We start from the raw sequence: 23496 nt of genomic DNA, 5'->3' as shown, positions 1-23496 counted from the left end.
TTCAACATTAAGGGCCTAATTCAGACCTGATTGCTTCTCTGCAAATTTGCAGAAGTTTGCGATCAGATAGTCGCAGCCCATACGGAGTGAAAATGCACCCATGCAAGTTTGCATATGTCGTGCGAAAAGCTCTGCGAACACCAGTCTGCTGCAAATTCGTTCACAACTCACCATCTAATGTGCGTAGCCCAGGATCTACTTCTACAGTGCGAAACAGGCTGATCAGGGCCGGAGCTGACGTCACACACCCTCCCTGAAAACGCTTAGAAAAGCCGGCGTTTTTCCTGACACTCCCAGAAAATGGCCAGTTACCACCCCCAAATGCCTGCTTCCTGTCAATCAACCTGCGTATGCCTAGCGATCAAAAAAGTTGCTGAATTCTTTCACAGTTTGGCCTCACGCGTGCGCACTATGATCCGCACGCATGCGCAGTCGTTCGATAATCAGCAGCCCTGCAAATTTGCACAGCAGTGTTCAGGTCTGAATTAGGTCTTAAATCCCATTGCTGTCAGGCTGCAGCTCCCCACTGTACAGGTTGCATTACGCAATCCCACAGGATAAAGATATCTCAAAGGAATCAGAGGGGATGCTTCATAGTGCAGTATATTTTATTCTTAACAATTGTCAGACTCCAAGGACATCTCACAGGTAAAACTTGTACCTATACATTCCACTGAGTGTGTTTCAAATACCACTCGGCTTAAACAGTAAAAATTACCGGCATCGGCTCCACCACCTGCCTGATCATATGTCAGGATCAGGGCCGGTGCAAGGTTTCTTGACACCCTAGGCAAAACTTTAGCCTGCTCCCCCCCTGCATGCTTACATAGTGGTACGTGGTGGATGCCGTACATGCAGGAGTCTGCAATTGTGGGGGTGGGGGCTAGCGGGCAACATGCGGGAGTCTGCAATCGCTGAAGGGGTGGTGGTCAAAAACACGCCTGAGACTGAAATCGCAAGGTGTGTGTGTGTGTGTGTGTGTGTGTGTGTGGGGGGGGGGGGGGGGGATGTGGGTCTATTCATGATGCAGTGTAAACAGTGGAGAAGTTGCCTATGGCAACCAATCAGTGTTGAGGTAACATTTATAAAGTGTATTCTATACAATTATATAAGCTGATTGGTTGCCATGGGCAACTTCTTCACTGACTTACTTCTCCACACTTTTCACTGCTTCATGAATAGACCCCACAGAAATGTGAAAAGAGAGAGGGTGATCGGGTGAGTGTTAGAGACGGTGGGTGACAGAAAAGTCAGTAGGTGACAGGGAGAGGGTGACAGGAGAGAGAGCGGACGGGAAAAGGGTAACAGCAGGGAGAGGCAGTTGGAGAAGGGTAGAGAGTGAAGCTAGGGACAGGCAGTGACCAGTGAGTGGAGGAAGGTGACAAGCAGAGGGTGAAAACAGAGGGTGACATTGAGAGGATGAGAGTCACTGGGTAACAAGCGAGAGAGGTGATGGGGAAATGGTGAACAACAGGAAGAGTGTAATAGAAGAGAGGTGACGGAGTGAGGGCAATACCCCTTTTACACCGCCAGCATATAACACAGATTATTGCACTTGAAGGTGCATAACCCGTGTTGCTGGCTGGTGTAAAAGGTTCGAGTTGGAATAATCCGGGTCGAGTGACCCGGTATTCCAACTCGGGTGGTTTGCAGGGTTGAACACGAGTTCAACTCGGCAAACTTTGCAGTGTACAGTGAATGTGCGGGCGGCGCTTGGAGATCATGTGATCTCCAAGTGCCACCCCCGCCACGTCACTGGCAATATGCCGGGTTGGCGATTGCAGTGGGAAAGGGAGCTGACGCAGGGCGCAGCCGGGTAGCACCCGTGTCAGGCTCCCGGCTGCGACCCGCGCTGTTGGTCTAAAAGCGGTATAAGAGTCAGTGAGTGATAGGGAGAGGGTCTCAGGAGAGAGGTGACGGGCGGGGAGAGGCAGTGGGTGATAGGCAGTGGGAAACTGCATTAATTAAAAAACAAAAACACATTAATATGCCACTCCCCCATACACATTTTTAATATACCGTCCCCCCCTCCCCTGCACATATTAATATACCACCACCCCCTCCCCTGCATACATTAATATACCACCATACCACCCCCCTCCCCTGCACACATTAATATACCCCCCCCTCCCCTGCACACATTAATATACCCCCCTGCACACACTAATATACCACCCCACCTCCCCTGCACACATTAATATACCCCCCTGCACACACTAATATACCCCCCCTCCCCTGCACACATTAATATACCCCCCTCCGCTGCACACACTAATATACCACCCCCCCTCCGCTGCACACACTAATATACCACCCCCCCTCCGCTGCACACACTAATATACCACCCCCCCTCCGCTGCACACACTAATATACCCCCCTCCGCTGCACACACTAATATACCACCCCCCTCCGCTGCACACACTAATATACCACCCCCCTCCGCTGCACACATTAATATACCACCCCCCTCCGCTGCATACATTAATATACCACCCCCCTCCGCTGCACACATTAATATACCACCCCCCTCCGCTGCACACATTAATATACCCCCCTCCGCTGCACACATTAATATACCCCCCTCCGCTGCACACATTAATATACCCCCCTCCGCTGCACACATTAATATACCCCCCTCCGCTGCACACACTAATATACCCCCCTCCGCTGCACACACTAATATACCCCCCTCCGCTGCACACACTAATATACCACCCCCCCTCCCATGCACACACTAATACACCCCCCTGCACACACTAATATACCCCCCTTCCCCTGCACACATTAATATACCCCCGTCCCCTGCACACATTAATATACCACCCCCCCTCCCCTGCACACACTAATATACCCCCCTGCACACACTAATATACCACCCCCCTCCCCTGAACACATTAATATACCGCCACCTCACCTGCACACATTAATATACCACCCCCCCTACCCTGCACACACTAATATACAACCCCCCTTGCACACACTAATATACCCCCCTCCCCAGCACACACTAATATACCCCCCCTGCACACACTAATATACCACCCCCTCCCCTGCACACACTAATATACCCCCCCTGCACACACTAATATACCACCCCCTCCCCTGCACACACTAATACACCCCCCCTGCACACACTAATATACCACCCCCCTCCCCAGCACACACTAATATACCCCCCCTGCACACACTAATATACCCCCCCTCCTCCCCTGCACACACTAATATACCCCCCCTGCACACACTAATATACCACCCCCCTCCCCAGCACACACTAATATACCCCCCCTGCACACACTAATATACCACCCCCCACCCCAGCACACACTAATATACCCCCCCTGCACACACTAATATACCACCCCTCCTCCCCTGCACACACTAATATACAACCCCCCCCCCCCTCCCCTGCACACACTAAAATTACCAGTTTCCCTCATTAGCAGCAGAATGTACCTGAGTCTGTGCTCCCCCGTATGGTATGGCTTTCTGATAGACCTGCTGGGCTGCTGCTCCTCACGTCTGAAGGCTCCTCTCCTCTCTCACAGTCACATGTGCACCAAGTGACTTCTTCCTGTTCCTGTCCATGCAGGAAGCAAACTCAGCAGAGCGTCGGCTTCTGTATGAGCACACTGCAGCATGTGGCTGCAAAGGGAAAATAAAAGTGCCCTGGCCCTGGGGGTGGGGGGGTGGTAAGGGTGCAGGCAACATGCCTGAGCCCTCAAGTGAATATGTGAGGCGCTATCACGGAGGTGGGGGGCGACAGATTTGTAGAGACAGCATTTTCTCATCAGTGTGTTCTGCCGCCCTCCAGTGGCCGGCGCTCATAGGCAGCTGCCTAAAGCTGCCTAGTGATAGCGCCGGCCCTGGTCAGGATTTTCCCCACGTTCTGTAGGAATAACACCTGCTTTGGTGCGTCGGGATACCGTCAGTCACAGCAACAGGAGAAGTTATCCAAGAGGTAGAAGACACATCACCAGGCCACAAAGTGTTTGGTTTTATAAACTGTGCATGTTCTTTTTAATATCCAACATAAAGATTGGTGGAATGGCAATTTAATCATGCACCATTTTTCTTTTCTGCCAGTGCTGTGTGGTAATGTTTTATAAATGTGCTACAAACTGCCGTGCGTTTGTGCTGCTGCTCTGTCACCTAGTAACCAGCCTGCTCACTGCAGACTTTGGCCAGTATTGATGAAAACAATATTATGAACTGTGACGTGGTCCAATAGACTGAAAATGACTTGTCATTAAGGTAAACAATACTGTAGGAACAAAAAAAAATGCCCCAATTATGTGATTTCTACTGTTTTTTATCGACTTGTGAAAAAAATACAGACCCAAGACCAAAACATGGGCGTCAGCACACTGGTAAAAAAGGTCAGCGGGTGAAAAGTCAACAGCTCTTATGGTTGACAGGTGCAAAAGGATGACAGGTTCAATAGCTCAACATGACAGTGGACATTGGCGTTAAAAAAAAATAGAAAACTCATGTCGGCATTTTGACATGTTGGCATTTCAAATGTCGGTATTCTGACTATGTTGACATTTTGAACATGTCGGCATAATGAATGTCGGCATTTTGACTGTTGGTCAATGGCTGTCGGGATTATGACCGTCAGTAATGTGTCTGTCGGTAAATCAACTGCTACCCTGCGAAATTATCTTTCTCTAACGTCCTAGTGGATGCTGGGGACTCCGTCAGGACCATGGGGAATAGCGGCTCCGCAGGAGACAGGGCACAAAAGCAAGCTTTTAGGATCACATGGTGTGTACTGGCTCCTCCCCCTATGACCCTCCTCCAAGCCTCAGTTAGGTTTTTGTGCCCGGCCGAGAAGGGTGCAATCTAGGTGGCTCTCTTAAAGAGTTGCTTAGAAAAAGTTTTTAGGTTCTTTATTTTCAGTGAGTCCTGCTGGCAACAGGCTCACTGCATCGAGGGACTTAGGGGAGAGATTTTCAACTCACCTGCGTGCAGGATGGATTGGATTCTTAGGCTACTGGACATAGCTCCAGAGGGAGTCGGAACACAGGGCTCGCCCTGGGGTTCGTCCCGGAGCCGCGCCGCCGACCCCCCTTGCAGATGCTGAAGATGAAGAGGTCCGGAACCAGGCGGCAGAAGACTCTCAGTCTTCATCAGGTAGCGCACAGCACTGCAGCTGTGCGCCATTGTTGTCAGCACACTTCACACAGCGGTCACGGAGGGTGCAGGGCGCTGGGGGGGGCGCCCTGGGCAGCAATGTATAATACCTGTATGGCGAAAAATACATCACATATAGCCCTTGAGGCTATATGGATGTATTTAACCCCTGCCAGATATCAAAAACTCCGGAGAAGAAGCCCGCCGAAAAGGGGGCGGGGCCTATTCTCCTCAGCACACAGCGCCATTTTCCCTCACAGAAAGGCTGGTGGGAAGGCTCCCATGATCTCCCCTGCACTGCACTACAGAAACAGGGTTAAAACAGAGAGGGGGGGCACTGATTTGGCGATATGTATATATATTAAAATGCTATAAAAGGAACACTTATATAAAGGTTGTCCCTGGATAATTATAGCGTTTTGGTGTGTGCTGGCAAACTCTCCCTCTGTCTCCCCAAAGGGCTAGTGGGTCCTGTCCTCTATCAGAGCATTCCCTATGTGTGTGCTGTATGTCGGTACGTGTGTGTCGACATGTATGAGGAAAATATTGGTGAGGAGGCGGAGCAAATTGCCTGTAATGGTGATGTCACTCTCTAGGGAGTCGACACCGGAATGGATGGCTTATTTATGGAAATTACGTGACAATGTCAACACGCTGCGGGCCGGTTGACGACATGAGAGGGCCGGCGAACAAATTAGTATCTGTCCAGGCGTCTCAAACACCGTCAGGGGCTGTAAAATGCCCATTTACCTCAGTCGGTCGACACAGACCCAGACACGGACACTGATTTCAGTGTCGACGGTGAAGAAACAAACGTATTTTCTTTTAGGGCCACACGTTAAGGGCAATGAAGGAGGTGTTACATATTTCTGATACTCCAAGTACCACAAAAAAGGGTATTATGTGTGAGGTGAAAAAACTACCTGTAGTTTTTCCTGAATCAGATAAATTAAATGAAGTGTGTGATGATGCGTGGTTTCCCCCGATAGAAAATTATTGGCGGTATACCCTTTCCTGCCAGAAGTTAAGGCGCGGTGGGAAACACCCCTCAGGGTGGATAAGGCGCTCACACGCTTATCAGAACAAGTGGCGGTACCATCTACGGATAGGGCCGTACTTAAGGAGCCAGCTGATAGGAGGCTGAAAAATATCCTAAAAAGTATACACACACATGCTGGTGTTATACTGCGACCAGCGATCGCCTCAGCCTGGATGTGCAGAGCTGAGGTGGCTTGGTCGGATTCCCTGACTAAAAATATTGATACCTTTGACAGGGACAGTATTTTATTGACTATAGAGCATTTAAAGGATGCATTTCTATATATGCGAGATGCGCAGAGGGATATTTGCACTCTGGCATCAAGAGTAAATGCGATGTCCATATCTGTAAGAAGATGTTTATGGACACGACAGTGGTCAGGTGATGCAGATTCCAAACGGCACAAAGATGTATTGCCGTATAAAGGGGAGGAGTTATTTGGGGTCGGTCCATGGGACCTGGTGGCCAGGGCAACTGCTGGAAAATCCACCGTTTTTTACCCTAAGTCACATCTCTGCAGAAAAAGACACCGTCTTTTCAGCCTCAGTCCTTTCGTCCCTATAAGAGTCATATCTGCCCAGGGATAGAGGAAAGGGAAGAAGACTGCAGCAGGCAGCCCATTCCCAGGAACAGAAGCCCTCCATTTCTCACCAAGGGTACCTCAGGTTCGTGGTACAGAACTGTCACTATCAGTTTCAAGACGATGCCGTTGGATTGTCCAAGGCACCCCGGGTCCTTACCAAGGTAATGACCAAAAGGAGGATTCGTCTTCAAAGAAAATGGACGACCTCCTGATAAGAACAAGGTCCAGAGAACAGTTGGAGGTCGGAGTAGCACTATCTCAAGTAGTTCTACGACAGCACGGGTGGTTTCTAAATATTCCAAAACCGCAGTTGTTCCGACGACACGTCTGCTGGTCCTAGGGATGATTCTGGACACAGTCCAGGAAAAGGTGTTTCTCCCAGAGGAGAAAGCCAGGGAGTTATCCGAGCTAATCGGGATCCTCCTAAAACCAGGAAAAGTGTCAGTGCATCATTGCACAAGAGTCCTGGTAAAAATGGTGGCTTATTACGAAGCGCTTCCATTCGGCAGATTTCACGCAAGAACTCTTCAGTGGGATCTGCTGGACAAATGGTCCGGATCGCATCTTCAGATGCATCAGCGGATAACCCTATATCCAAGGACAAGGGTGTCTCTCCTGTGGTGATTACAGAGTGCTCATCTTCTAGAGGGCCGCAGATTCGGCATTCAGGATTGGATGCTGGTGACCACGGAGGCCAGCCTGAGAGGCTGGGGAGCAGTCACACAAGGAGTGTGATCAAGTCTGGAGAATTCTCTCCACATAAATATACTGGAGCTAAGAGCAAATGTATAATGCTCTAAGCTTAGCAAGACCTCTGCTTCAAGGTCAGCCGGTATTGATCCAGTGGGATAACATCACGGCAGTCGCCCACGTAAACAGAAAGGGCGGCACAAGAAGCAGGAGGGCAGTGGCAAAACTGCAAGGATTTTTCGCTAGGCGGAAAATCATGTGATAGCACTGTCAGCAGTGTTCATTCCGGGAGTGGACGACTGGGAAGCAGACTTCCTCAGCAGGCACGACCTCCACCCGGGAGAGTGGGAACTTCATCGGGAAGTTTTCCGCATGATTGTGAACCGTTGGGAAAGACCAAAGGTGGACATGATGGCGTCCCGCCCGAACAAAAAATGGGACAGGTATTGCGCCAGGTCACGAGACCTTCAGGCGATAGCTGTGGACGTCCTGGTAACACCGTGGGTGTAACAGTCGGTGTATGTGTTCCCTCCTCTGCTTCTCATAACCAAGGTATTGAGAATTATAAGACATAGAGGAGTAAGAACTATACTCGTGGCTCCGGATTGGCCAAGAGGGACTTGGTAACCGGAACTTCAAGAGATGCTCACAGAGGACTAATGGCCTCGGGAGCTAAGAAGGGATTTGCTTTCAGCAAGTACCATGTCTGTTCCAAGAGGAACCGTGGCATCGGCCTTTAAGAAAGGACCTGCTCCAGCAGGGACCTTGTCTGTTCCAAGACTTACCGCGACTGCGTTTGACGGCATGGCGGTTTGAACGCCGGATCCTAAGGGAAAAGGCATTCCGGAAGAGGTCATACCTACCCTGGTCAAAGCCAGGAAGGAGGTGACCGCACAACGTTATCACCACATGTGGTAAAAATATGTTGCGTGGGTGAGGCCAGGAAGGCCCCACGAAAAAATTTCAACTAGGTCGATTTCTGCACTTCCTGCAAACAGGAGTGTCTATGAGCCTCAAATTGGGGTCCATTAAGGTTCAAGTTTCGGCCCTATAGATTTTCTTCCAGAAAGAATTGGCTTCAGTTCCTGAAGTCCAGACGTTTGTCAAGGGAGTATTGCATATACAGCCCTTGTGTGCCTCCAGTGGCACCGTGGGATCTCAACGTAGTGTTGGGATTCCTCAAATCATATTGGTTTGAACCACTCAAATCTGTGGATTTGAAATATCTCACATGGAAAGTGACCATGCTGTTGGCCCTGGCCTCGGCCAGGCGATTGTCAAAATTGGCGGCTTTGTCTTACAAAAGCCCATATTTGATTTTCCATTCGGACAGGGCAGAACTGCGGACTCGTCCCCAGTTTCTTCCTAAGGTGGTGTCAGCGTTTCACCTGAAACAACCTATTGTGGTGCCTGCGGCTACTAGGGACTTGGAGGACTCCAAGTTGCTAGACGTTGTCAGGGCCCTGAAAATATATATATATATATATATATAATTCCAGGACGGCTGGAGTCAGAAAGTCTGACTTGCTGTTTATATTGTAGGCACCCAAAAAGCTGGGTGCTCCTGCTTCTAAGCAGACTATTGCTCGTTGGATTTGTAGTACAATTCAGCTTGCACATTCTGTGGCAGGCCTGCCACAGCCAAAATCTGTAAATGCCCATTCCACAAGGAAGGTGGGCTCATCTTGGGCGGCTGCCCGAGGGGTCTCGGCTTTACAACTTTGCCGAGCAGCTACTTGGTCAGGGGCAAACACGTTTGCAAAATTCTACAAATTTGATACCCTGGCTGAGGAGGACCTGGAGTTCTCTCATTCGGTGCTGCAGAGTCATCCGCACTCTCCCGCCCGTTTGGGAGCTTTGGTATAATCCCCATGGTCCTGATGGAGTTCCCAGCATCCACTAGGACGTTAGAGAAAATAAGATTTTACTTACCGATAAATCTATTTCTCATAGTCCATAGTGGATGCTGGGCGCCCATCCCAAGTGCGGATTGTCTGCATTACTTGTACATAGTTATTGTTACAAAAAATCGGGTTATTATTGTTGTGAGCCATCTTTTTTAGAGGCTACTTCATTGTTATCATACTGTTAACTGGGTTCAAATCACAAGTTGTACGGTGTGATTGGTGTGGCTGGTATGAGTCTTACCCGGGATTCAAGATCCTTCCTTATTGTGTACGCTCGTCCGGGCACAGTACCTAACTGAGGCTTGGAGGAGGGTCATAGGGGGAGGAGCCAGTACACACCATGTGATCCTAAAAGCTTGCTTTTGTGCCCTGTCTCCTGCGGAGCCGCTATTCCCCATGGTCCTGACGGAGTCCCCAGCATCCACTACGGACTATGAGAAATAGATTTATCGGTAAGTAAAATCTTATTTTATGTCCCTGTACTGTATAATGGGGGTAATTACGAGTTGATTGCTCGCTAGCTAGTTTTAGCAGCCGTGAAAGCGCTATGCCGCCGCCCACTGTGAGTGTATTTTAGCTTAGCAGAAGTGCGAACGGTTGTATCGCAGAGTGCCTGCAAATATTTTTTGTGTAGTTTCAGAGTAGCTCAAAACCTACTCAGCACTTGCGATCACTTCAGACTATTCAGTTCCGGATTTGACGTCACAGATCAGCCCAGCGTTCGCCCAGCCATGCCTGCATTTTTCCTGGCACGCCTGCGTTTTTCCACACACTCCCTGAAAACGGTCAGTTGCCACCCAGAAACTACCACTTCATGTCAATCACTCTGCGGCAAGCAGTGCGACTGAAATGCATCGCTAGACCCTGTGCAAAACATTGTTTGTTGTGCCCGTACGTCGCACATGTGCATTGTGCCGCATAAGCATGCGCAGAACTGCCATTTTTTAGCCTGAACGCTGTGCTGCAAACAAATTCAGCTAGCGATCAACTCAGAATGACCCCCCTTATTTAAATCAGTGGCGTGTGGTGAGGTCAGTGGCTGGTGAGGCACTGACTGGTGTGTGTGCAAAATGTGTAGGGGTCGCCGTGGGTGTGGCGCTAAGTGAATGGAAGAGCTGGACAACAAAATAACCATGGTGTTGTGTGCGTAACCATGGGCGGATTGGGATGGAAAACCAGCCCGGTAAATGGATGGAAGCAGCAAGGGGGCACAGTGTAAGCCACTGCTGCCAGGTGTCTGGGGGGGGGGGGGGGGGGGCAGGAGGGCAGGGGACACAGTGCAAGCCACAGCCTGTTCATGCCGGGACTAAAATAGATGCATTTGACTGCTGCTAGGTCCTAGTGCCTGCCGACTGCTGCGGCGATGGCTTCCCTTCCATATGGAGGCAGTGCACAGAGGGAGGACTGAGGCACCTAGTACCCACTGGCCTTCCGATGGGTCCTAGTGCCCAGTCGTAGCGCTGTAGGGAGGACTGGAGCACCTCTAAGCTGGCCTAGTTACGATATATGGTGTGTGGGTGTGCGTGTGTGTGTGTGGGGGGGGAGACAGGATGATGATTTGAGTAGTGGGTAGAAAGTGGCTGTAAAACATGATAGGGGTAGTGGTGGTGCAGAGCAGGGGCGGGATGGAAGTAATGGGGCAGAAGGCAGGATGAGTTAAGTATTAAGGAGCAAGGTGTAGGATGGGTGTGGTAGTGGAGAGCAGGGGGCAGGATGGGCATAATGGTGGACAGCAGGGGTCAGGATGGGAGTAGTGGTGGAAAGCAGGGGTCAGGATGAGAGTAGTGGTGGACAGAAGGGGTCAGGATGGGAGTAGTGGTGGACAGTAGGGGTCAGGATGGGAGTAGTGGTGATCAGCAGGGGTCAGGATGGGAGTAGTGGTGGACAGCAGGGGTCAGGATGGGAGTAGTGGTGGACAGCAGGGGTCAGGATGGGAGTAGTGGTGGACAGTAGGGGTCAGGATGGGAGTAGTGGTGGACAGTAGGGGTCAGGATGGGAGTAGTGGTGGACAGCAGGGGTCAGGATGGGAGTAGTGGTGGACAGCAGGGGTCAGGATGGGAGTAGTGTTGGACAGTAGGGGTCAGGATGGGAGTAGTGGTGGACAGTAGGGGTCAGGATGGGAGCAGTGGTGGACAGTAGGGGTCAGGATGGGAGTAGTGGTGGACAGTAGGGGTCAGGATGGGAGTAGTGGTGGACAGTAGGGGTCAGGATGGGAGTAGTGGTGGACAGTAGGGGTCAGGATGGGAGTAGTGGTGGACAGTAGGGGTCAGTATGGGAGCAGTGGTGAGCTGCAAGGGACAGGATGGAGTGGAAGAGACTTACCCTGAACGCTGCAGTCTGTCATCCCACACTTCTGCATTCACCAGCTGTACGTGTGCAGGTGCAGGGAGCTGGCTGACGGTATTCAAAGCAGGCGGCGGCTATCTGACTTCAGTCAGATGCTGTCATGCCTATGCTGCTGGGGGTCACCTCCTGTCTGCTGCTGCCGGGTCCCGAACGCTCTGCCTTCCTCCTTGGACAGCACGGACGCTGACTGCAGCCATACACAACAGAGGAAGACGCCGGCCGGGTAAGTAAGCTCCGGCGTCCCCCTCCTCCTGCTCCCATTCACTCTGCAGCAGCCACAGGGGACGGGTCATTCTGAAGACAGGCAGCAGGCACTGGCAGCGCAGGCTGAGGGCCGCGGGGCGGGGGGGAGGGGGGCGCCTCGGGCGCACAGCCAGTTACTAGAGGATGGGGACCGGACTACTGTTTTTTTTAAGAAAGAGCCCGGGGGGCACCTGAACCGCATCCTTCCTCCCACCAGATCCGCATGTGAGAGCTGACACTGTGGCTTTCTTCCTCCCTGTACAGCACTGACAGTGACTGCCAGTGCTGAATCTGGTGCCCAATCACATCTGCCTTCAGTGACAGGGGCGTGCTTTCTTATGGGCTGAAAGCACGTCCCTGCACTGAGGCACTTGTATGGGTGCCGCTTACACAGTTTTTTCAATGGGCTTTTACAGCCCCCTGCTTCTGGACATTTACTATTGGCAGCGGGAGGCACTGCTCTCGGTGCCTCCGAAATCAATTTAAACACCTATTTACACTGAAAATGATTACCATAATATAAAGAAGATAGTTATGACACAGAATATGTGTCATAAGTATCTGCTTTGTATTATTTTAATCATTAATGACAGGGGAATGACAGGGAGGCACTGCCTCCCATGCCTCCCCTGACTGCACGTCCCTGATTTAAATATAGTGAATATTGCACTACTATAAACAATGAATAATATTGCAGCACTCTGTGAATTATTCTTTCTTGAAATGTTTGGATACTGCTCCACGCCTACAATTTATGTGGTAAACTGGTGAGGCTGACTGAGCTCAGTGTCTTGGCAGACTGTCAGTCACACAGAGAACACAAGCCACTGGGAACTGAGAATGGATCTACAGCAAGATCTGACACTACTACTGATTTTATGCGCCTCTTGCCTCATCTTGTATTTAAGTTTGAAGAGATTTTGGAGCTGTCAGAACCTTCCCCCTGGACCAACACCTCTTCCACTGCTGGGAAATGTCCTGGAGATAGGAATAGGAGGTATAGTGAACTCTCTGATGAAAGTAAGTTCCCTATAAATTATATATATATTTTTATCTGGAAGAAGTTAATATGTGGTAATTAATATACCAGTGGTGTGATGAGTAATATTACATTCTGTTTGCAAAATATTGAATATTGAAATGCAGAGCAGCAGATTACAGTGTAAGGCAACAAGATCAAATGCTGGTGGGACAGAATTAATTGCCTACATCATTACTTTAAAATATAACCCTGTAAGGAGCTAGATGAGACAAATCCGAAATCACTTATGTCATGCAGCTGCAGGGCAAATGCTAGAAATTCCCTGTTTGCCCTAACATGTGCCCACTTTGTGTGTTTGCAGTTAGGAACATGGTCGTATGATTTTCATTGTATACGCAAATGGAAGTATTCATGAAGGTACATGGGACTGGGTAATGGGATGGCTCTGTTACTGTGGAGTCAATAAACTGGAACCTTCAAGATGAAGTTATGGATAATGACATACTGTACAGTACCAATGCACAAGTATACTGAAGGCAATATCTATAGAATAATCTAATAAGGTCTGTCCCATTTCTAATATGCATGCTGACTCTAGCCAGAGAGAAGGAAGAACTGCTGGACATGGGAAAGTATATGCCACAGCGTGAGGGAGGGGGGCCGGAGGGAGCAGGAAATAGGCCAGGACACAACATCAGACAGAAAGGGATGTGGGGTGGGACAGAGCAGGAGGCAGAATGCAAACAGAGACCGGGATGGGGTATAGGACAGAGCGGAGTGGGACAGGGTGTAGCCGTGGGCAGACTGAGTTGACCTGGAATCCCTTTACTATTGATGACAATATACAGTACCTTGCTAAAGTATTCACCCCCCCCCCCCCCCCCCCTTGGCTTTTTACCTATTTTGTTACATTACAGCCTGTAATTTCATTTTTTTTTTCATCTGAATTTTATGTGATGGATCTGCACACAATAGTCTGAGTTGGTGAAGTGAAATGAAAAAGATTTATATTAAAAAAATAATTTTTATAAATAAAAATGTGAAAATTGGCATGTGCATATGTGTTCACCTCCTTTGCTATGAAGCCCCTCAAAAGCTCTGGTGCAACCAATTTCCTTCAGAAGTCACATAATTAGTGAAATGAAGTTCATCTGTGTGCAATCTAAGTGTCACGTGATCTGTCAGTATAAACACACCTTTTTTCTGAAAGGCCCCAGAGGCTGCAACACCACTAAGCAAGAGGCATCACACCATGAAGACCAAGGAGCTCTCCAAATAAGTCAGGGACAAAGTTGTTGAGAAGTGCAAGTCAGGGTTGGGTTATAAACAAATATCCAAATCTTTGATGATCCCCCGGAGCACCATCAAATCCATCGTCTTCAAATGGAAAGAACATGGTACCACAATAAACCTGCCAAGAGAGGGCCAGCCACCAAACTCACAGACCAGGCAAGGAGGGTATTAATCAGAGAGGCAGCACAGAGACCAAAGGTAACCCTGGAGGAGCTGCAGAGTTCCACAGCAGAGACTGGTGTATCTGCGCATGTTACCACAATAAGCCATACACGCCATAGAGCTGGGCTTTATGGAAGAGTGACCAGAAAAAAGCCATTACTTAGTGTTAAAAATAAGAAGTTTGAGTTTGCCAAAAGGCATGTGGACAACTCCCCAAATGTATGGAGGAAGGTGCTCTGGTCAGATGAGACTAAAATTGTACTTTTTGGCCACCAAGGAAAACGCTATGTCTGGTGCAAACCCAACACATCCCATCACCCAAGAACACCATCCCCACAGTGAAACATGGTGGTTGCAGCATCATGCTGTAGGGATATTTTTCATCAGCAGGGACTGGGAAACTGTTTCGAGTCGAGGGAAAGATGGATGGTGCTAAATACAGGGATATTCTTGAGCAAAACCTGTTTCAATCTGCCTGCGATTTGAGACTGGAATGGAGGTTCACCTTCCAGCAGGACAATGACCCGAAGCATACTGCTAAAGCAACAATCGAGTAGTTTAAGGGGAAACATTGTAAATGTGTTGGAATGGCCTAGTCAAAGCCCAGATAACAATCCAATTGAGAATCTGTGTTCAGAATTGAAGATTGTTGTTCACAAGTGGAAACCATCCAACATGAAGGAACTGGAGCAGTTTTGCCTTGAGGAATGTGCAAAAATCCCAGTGGCAAGATGTGGCAAGCTCATAGAGACTTATCCAAAGTGACTTGCAGCTGTAATTGCCGCAAAAGGTGGCTCTACAAAGTACTGACTTTAGGGGGGTGAAAAGTTATGCACGCTAAACTTTTCTGTTATTTTGTCCTTCACAATAAAAAAAAAACATCTTCAAAGTTGTAGGCATGTTCTGTGACTGAAATGATGCAAACCTTCTAACAATCCATTTTAATTCCAGGTTGTGAGGCAACAAAACATGAAAAATGCAAAGGGGGCGTGAATACTTTAGCAAGGCACTGTGGTGGACATTCCGAGTTGTTCGCTCGTTGCCAATTTTTGCAACGGAGCGATTAAGGCGAAAATGCGCATGCGCATGGTACGCAGTACGCATGCGCTAAGTATTTTAGCACAAAACTTAGTAGATTTACTCACGGCCGAATGAAGATTTTTCATCGTTGAATTAAAAAATTATATTTTCGGTTTCAGTAGTGTATAAAACAAGAGCAAAATCTTTCTTTGTTGTCATTTTCTGGATACATGCTTCTGTTGCCATTGCATTCCTAATGACAGTGCCAATCTATTGACATATGTAGATGATGCACTACAAAGAGATAATCAGCACTCACATTAAGTAGTAGATTGGGTGATAATAGAACAGTTGGTAGGATAATAACCACCCTCTCTGGTATTCCTTTCTCATTGTGGTAATTGACAGCATAGCTGGAAGCTTTTGTTCTTGAGGAATTCTAAATCGATTGCTAGTGGTGGCTCCAGAAGTAGAGCTGCAGCACAGTCCAAAATCCAAACAGGGGAGCCACACCAACTGCCACCCCAAATGCTGCCAAACATCTGCAGCCATGACTCACTGGCAGTTGGTGAGGCTCCCCTCTTTGAATTTTGGACTGTGCTGGAGCCACCAATGTACAATTCTCCAGAGACAAGAACTATTATAACTGTTATTATATAAATTGTGTTGTAACAAAATCATTAGTATTTATAATCAAGTAAACCTCCTAATGGCTGATGTGTGCCTCCATTCTAACAGTAAAACATCCTATACCCTTATACTAAGAATAAAGACACAGAGACTTGTATTTGTCAGAAAATTGTTAGCTATTTATTGTAACCCTAACCACTAGAAAAACCTGTAAAAGGAAATATTAAATTAGCATATAATATTAACCGAATATGGTGGCAGAAAAAAGAACGGCTAAAAACCCACTGAAGATAACCTCAAAGATGTTAAAACTAAAAAAATCCTAATCTACCACAAAAACCATACATAGGTATCCAACTCAGACCTCCACGCTGACTACCCACCCTGATGTGTGATGACGCTGCCCCCTGTCGGGTGATCTAGCGGCCTTAAAAGTCAATGGAGGTGAGTGCACCTAAACCACACCAACACCGTAAAAACTGTGACTAATAAGCCAAACCAGATCCTGCCGTTCTTTTCCGCCAACAGTGAAATACTCCTCTACAGAGGCTTCGCACGCCACCATACCCTCAACCTAACTCCTGCACCCCTTCAAACAGATCCTCCAGGAAAAACATCATCCCTTCCTTGGACAAATGGACACCATCAGGCCGAAAAAGGTGAGTGTCACGGAACCGAATCCTAGCATGGCGAACCACTGTCCCTCCGTGAGCCAAAACCCACTTAGCTACCGCTGCATTCACTTTTTGCCTGGCCTCATCAATAGGGTGACCATCCGCCACTCCTCGCCAATGCAACCTTGGCACAATCATTGAGAACACCAAAACACAGCTAGGCCAAGCTGCGGCAATACTTGACAAATCTTCCACCATGGACCATCTCAAATCTAAAGACGTCTTCTTACCCAGATCGTTACCACCCAAATGGACAACCAGAACCCTAGGGACTCCATGTTCCATGGCTTGACTGACCAACCTACACTTCAAATCATGGCACATCATTCCACGCCAACCAAGCCAATGAACACTAGGAGCCTGAGGAAAAAACTGCACCCCTTCCGAGGCCAAAAACCTGGCTGCCCAGTAAACAAAAGAGTGACCGACTACTCATACTGACAACTCATCTTCCATCCAACCTAAAGTGAAGTGAAGGAATAAAAAGTAGGTTAGTAAATGTCCTAACATGAGCTGAATACATGACTTAACCTGAAGGATCTGCCAAAAGAAAAAAGGGGTTGTCATTTCGTATTGAGTAACGGCCTAGCCGTGCTAAACAAGCTTCAAGCCAATCGAAGCGTAACATAAAGGCACAAAGGGAAAGATCAAAATAAAACAAAGCAAAAGTAAAAGAGGGGGGGGGCGGTGGAAATGGGGAAAACAGAAGAACTCAACTGGAGGTGAAAGCTTAGAAACCTGCTGAGGGACTTTTAATTGGAACCAATCAGCCGAATTATGGTAACATTGAAATTCAGTCTGTCAGGTCAGGCAAAAAGTGCAAAAGAACTCCAGACCCCCACTGCCAGCAGCGGCGAGTAGCTAATCCCTGGGTAGGATGAACAGGGGAGACAAACGGACACAAACTGTACAATGACGGACTCAACAAATTCAAACAGTAAACCTCTTAACATTTGCTAAAACAGTAACTCATAAAACCGGCAAATATATCGCCTATAACTGGAAGACTTCCAGCGCCCCACCGCCTGAATCTCCGCCGCGGAAAAACCTGCCGCTGCAGCCGACGTTACAGCTCTGATTCGAAAGGAATGCGTACCAAAAGCAGTGGGTGAAAGGCCCAAGCCGGCCATACAGCGACTCAGCATCCAGCGAAATTGATACTTCGTCAATGGTAAACCGTCATAATGCAGCAGTCAGGAAGCCCTCGCATCAGGCCGTACTGCCGCATATCTCATTGCCAATCTTACCAGGCAAATGCGCTCATCCAGAGATGATACCAAAGTGACCCATCGCCCTCTACTCACCTAGTCCATCTTAGAGCACCGCAGTCTACACAGCAAAGACCTCTCACCCACCACCACATCATCTCGGAGCATGTGCGAATCTGGCCATTTAGATGGTGCCACCAATTCCGAAACCCGATAGGCTCCATGATAAGCCATGGAGAATGCCAACTCGAGCAACAGCGACTCAAAAAGTGAAGACACAACTCCGGCTACTGCACTGATGACAGCCGGCAGCAGGGCCGCGTCGATTGGGCGCCACCCATCGCCTTTGCAAGGAGGCCGCTCTTTGTCACGTCAGGAAAGCCCTTCAGTTTATTAAAAAAGGAAATCCCTGCTAGGTACCGGGACACCACGGCTCTAGACCTACCCGTGACAAAATGCTGCCAAATAAAAGAAAACATCAACCGATGCCTGCTCTTACCATCTTGCCCCCGCCCTTGGACAAACTCTTCGCACTCACTCCAAGCTTGACTGTAAGCCTTGAGCGTGTTCGGAGCTACAGATCGCATCGCTAAGTTCTCCAGTCCAGCCCGATCACCTGCCAGACATAATCAGGACACTGAAACCCCCGCGCATCAGCCTCAGGTGCTAACAGCCAAAACCTATCCCACTGCCCAAGGGACAACGCGTCGGCAATTCCCTTCTCAATTCCCGGAACATGCTGCGCACAAAACCATACATTCCAATGCAAGCAAGTCAGCAACAGCTGCGCAAGCACCCTCAACACCACCAGCAACTTAGCCCTCTGATTATTAATCGCATGCACCACGCCCAGATTGTCACATCTGAACAAAATGCTGCGATTGGCCAGACGCTCACCCAAACCTCCAAGGCCACCATAATGGGGAAAAGCTCAAGCAGCAAAAGGTCCTTAGTGAAACCCTCGCGAGACCAACCCTCTGGCCAAGGGGCCACACACCAAGAGTCCTCTAGGTAGCATCTGAACCCAAAGGAACCCGCCGCATTGGTATAGAGCTGAAATCCACCATTGTCGACGCACCCCATTGAAGTCCTCCAGGAACGAGGCCCAAACGGCCAAATCCCTCTTAATCTCGGAGGACAAGCAAATGAAATGATGCGGTCTGGCACACCCCGCCGTCGACCTTTCCAACTTCCGGCAAAAAACTCTGCCCATAGGGATGACCCGACAAGCAAAGTTCAAGAGGTTCAACAAAGACTGCGCCTGTCGCAGCGTAACCTTGCACGACGCCACAAACTGACCGATAACCTCGCGAAGCTTGGCAACCTTGGCATGAGGGAGGTAGCAGGAGCCCGCCACCGTGTCGATTTCAATTCCCAAAAACAACAGACAGGAGACATGCCCCTCCGTTTTATCCTCGGCCACAGGTACGCCAAATTGATAAAACAGGGCTCGGATGCTAAACAACAAATCGCTGCAGCACGGAGAATCCGCCGGACCCACGCACAGGAAATCTTCAAGGTAATGTGCTACCCCATGACCACTCGTAGAAAACTCCACGCACCAGTGCAAAAACGTGCTAAACCGTTCGAAGAATGAGCAGGAAACGGAACACTTTATTGGCAAACATTTGTCAACGAAATATTCCGCTCCGATTCGAAAACCCATAAAACGGAATGAGTCCGGATGCAGTGTAAGCAACCTAAATGCGGATTCAACATCAATTTTAGCCATCAGAGCTCCTGGGCCATAAGCCCGAACGATCCCCAGTGCCTCGTCAAACTACTGGTACACCACCGAACACTGTTCCGGCGGTATTGCGTCGTTGACTGACGACCCCGACGGGTAAGAAAGATGCTGAATGAGCCTAAAGGCACCCGGAGTCTTCTTAGGGACCACCCCCACTGGAGAAATAACCAATTCATCCAATGGGGGCAGGTGAAACGGGCCCACCATCCTACCCAGGCACACCCCCTTTTCCACTTTTTCGCGCAAAACTAACGGGAAAGTGCGAGCGGATTGAAGATTCTTGGGGGCACTAACTCTCACATCGCCTGCAACCGGCAGGCGGAAACCAAACTTGAAACCCTGAAACAAAAAACTAGCGACTTGCCTATCTGGATACCAGCCAAGCCACTTGGACATGGCATCCACATTAATTGGCGTTGGAGCCCTGCTGAGCGCTCCCGCTCCCAGGGGCTTTACCATTGCCATGCTTACCATTCTTGGGCCCTGTCGATTCCCCTTAAAACAGTTGGAGGCCGGGTGAAAACCGCCGCATTGCAAGCAAGAGTGTCGAAAACGAAACTGCCTGCCGAAGGAACAGGTCGCGTTATTATATGTGAAGCATTTACCCTTCGCGGGCGCCTGCCCGCCCCCGTGATTAGCAGCTCTTCGTTTCCTGTTCGACCCTGCCTCCGCGCTAGCTCCCTGGGCGGACGGCCCAGCGTGCTGTCCATCCACCCCCGAATTCCAGGCTACTTCGCAGTCAAAGAAGAGCGAGTGACCTGAAGCCATACCTCAACGTCTTTGCACCCAAAATCAATTATATGCAAGCAATCCTGCTTCTCCCTGAACTTCTCGTCATACGCTCGCCATTCTACTCCTGTCGACGACCGCTGCATATTGTGTATCAGGTGCAAGTACCGGTAGACATTCATGTGCTCATCCGGCCTATCCTCCAAATAACACGCCGCAAAGACGCAGAAGCAAGCCAGCCAATTGTCAAACGACCGGAACGCCTCAGCACCTATGCCCTTCTTAGCTTTCGCTGCCTTATACTCTCTCTTAGCATCCTTAGTCAGCACGAACAAATCCACGTAATCGCCTCTTCCAATTTTCTTATGACAGCTATCCCGCAGCCCCCGTAACACTGCCGTAAAGTCACAGTGTACCACACCCGGCAAATTACGGCGCTTCTTGGCCCTGCGATCGCTCTCGCTAAGCCGCTTGCGCCTCTTCCGCTTCCCCCGCTGCCCAGCCGCCTTTTTCGCGTACTTGGCAGCCCGCTTCTTTGCTCTAGCCGTGCTACTCACCTCGGACGCTTGCGACGATAAGGATGAAGAAGAGGAGGAACTGTCAGAACTAGTGTTCGCAGAGGAGCCCTAAGCCGAAATCTCCACCTCACCTGAAGATGACGACCGCTCGGACCCAGACGCCACAGCTGTGTGAATCTCAAAATCCTCGTCCCCATCATCATCCATTTCGCCAAGCCCTCCTGAAAAAGAAAACAAAGAACAGGACCCGGAAGCCCCTGCCGGGACCGGCAGTCCGATCCGAGATACTCCCTCCTGCTCAATACGCGAGCGCCTCGCCCCCGCTGGCGGGTCGACCAACTGCGCCGCGTCCTCCTGCAACTCCTGGCAAGCGCGCGCTATCCGCTGCACCGTCGATCCCGACGGCGTGGCAGAAGCCCCCCCTGCCCCCCCGCGAGCCTGATGACTCACCGAACCCGGGGAGGCAGCTGCCACAATGGGGCCAAAGCCGACGCCACTGACGACAGCGCAGATGCCAGGTCCCCAGTAGCCTCCTGTTCACCCCCATCCTCCCGGCCCCTGCCAAGAGAGACTTCCGGGGCATCCAGTGCCCCACTCCGTCTCCTGCCCTGGCCCACGTAAGGTGCCGAGGAGGGCCCTGCACCTAACTGGACAGGGTGCCTGGGTGACCTGCTGGTCCCCCTTTCGACCCCCTGTCCTGCCCACTGCACCCAGCCACCCTCACTCACCCTGTCCTGCATTGCCCAGCCATCGCTGCCAGCCCCGACCCACTCTCTCAAACTAGCCCCCAGCCGGGAGGCTCCAGGTCCCTGAAGCCCGGAGCTCCCCTGAGCTACAGGGAAAGCAGCCCCCCCCCCCCAGCTAAATCATCAGCAGCCAGAGATTGCACCGAAACACTGAAGCCGGCCGCCCCCAGCCGCACTTCGGCACTGAGGGAGGCAGCAGGGGAGAGAGATCATCCAATGCCACTGCTGTGCGCACATGTGCGAGAGCGGGGCCAGCAGCCGCAGGGATGGACGCGCTCGACCCTTGCCGCGTGCGCTCCCCCCCGCACTGAGGAGAAAGCACGCCAGCAGGGGAGAGAGCTGTTTGCCGGGCTCCGACCACCACCTTCCCCAGCTGCTCCGGCGCCCGCCGTCCACCCCGCTGCCCATGGCCGGCAGATAACTGTGGCCTAGCTATGGGCGACGGAGGAGGCACGCATCCCCGCGGTGAAAGGCTCGCAGGCCCGTCCCGGCACGCATGTGCGCGTGCCCGCGAAAACTGGGCATCTACGGAGGGAGCCGCAGGCCGAGCCCCGGCTACAACTCCCTCCCCAGCCACGGACCGGCATCCCCCCTGCCGCCCGCGACTGGATCCCACAAATGGCCCCGGAAACTGCGACAGGGGAGACTGAGCTCTACCTCCCGCTGCCACGCGTGCACGTGCGCCGGCGGCCGAACGGGCGGCCGAGGCTACCGGCCCTACACTGGCTCCCTCCTCACCACTCTCAGAGCGGTAGCGAGCAGGGGCTCAGGTGGAACGCTGTGGGCGGGCTGCGGCAGCCATGACAAAAGAAGGACAAGGAGGGGGATGAGAAACAGAGTATTAAGTCCCCTAAAGCTAAGCTACAGACAGCAGAGGTAACAGCTACTCTATCTAACACACTAAAAAACACTGAGCAATACAACTGTCCCAGAGATCCCTAATGCCCTATACATCCCCTATATATACTGGTCCCTCCCCTACCTATGATTGGCTGCAACCTGTCATGACATTTTGGTCCACACCCATCCCAGGAGGTTTAACTCTCTCCATTCCCATGTCTGTCATTCTGTTCTCCTAAATCAAGTAATAAACATCAAGTAATAAACTCTTAAGTTAAATATGGAGCTCTTGACTATGGACCCGCTCGAGCAACAGGTCGAACAAAATATGTTTCTGTGGTCCCGGGAGTGGAGAAAAGTTTGCTCTCATCAAGATTTGTTTGGAATGTTTTAGTAACTAATTAAAATTCTTGACATGATTTAATTAGAGATGTGCCCCGGAAATTTTTTGGGTTTTGTGTTTTGGTTTTGGATTCGGTTCCGTGGCCGTGTTTTGGATTCGGACGCGTTTTGGCAAAACATCCCTGAAAATGTTTTGTCGGATTCGGGTGTGTTTTGGATTTGGGTGTTTTTTTCAAAAACCCCTCAAAAACAGCTTAAATCATAGAATTTGGGGGTAATTTTATCCTATAGTATTATTAACCTCAATAACCATAATTTCCACTCATTTCAAGTCTATTCTGAACACCTCACACCTCACAATACTATTTTTAGTCCTAAAATTTGCACCGAGGTCGCTGGATGACTAAGCAAAGCGACCCAAGTGGGCGGCACAAACACCTGGCCCATCTAGGAGTGGCACTGCAGTGTCAGACAGGATGGTATTTAAAAAAAATTGGCCCCAAACAGCACATGATGCAAAGAAAAGAGAAAAAAAGGTGTACTGTGGTCGCTGGACGGCTAAGCTAAGTGACACAAACACCTCAATATCACAGGAATAATTCGTTCTAATCAATGGTACTATTATTGGTCCAAATCACTGGAAGAAAATGACAAAATCACTGGA

At 50.0% G+C, this 23496-nt stretch overlaps 1 protein-coding gene across 1 annotated transcript in view; it reads left to right on the top strand.

Annotated features, from left to right (window-relative positions):
* Positions 1-16663: 16663 nt before the first annotated feature.
* LOC134949887 (cytochrome P450 2G1-like) overlaps positions 16664-23496 on the top strand; it is a 100226-nt gene continuing 93393 nt past the window's right edge. The window contains exon 1 of the mRNA XM_063938584.1: positions 16664-16687. Coding sequence (XP_063794654.1) covers positions 16664-16687 — 24 coding nt within the window. The remainder of the gene's footprint in view (positions 16688-23496) is intronic.

The sequence above is a fragment of the Pseudophryne corroboree genome, chromosome 8 (assembly GCF_028390025.1).
Source record: "Pseudophryne corroboree isolate aPseCor3 chromosome 8, aPseCor3.hap2, whole genome shotgun sequence".
NCBI lineage: Eukaryota > Metazoa > Chordata > Amphibia > Anura > Myobatrachidae > Pseudophryne > Pseudophryne corroboree.
The sequence above is the reverse complement of the archived record's forward strand: the minus strand, read 5'-3'. Positions and strand labels throughout refer to the sequence as shown.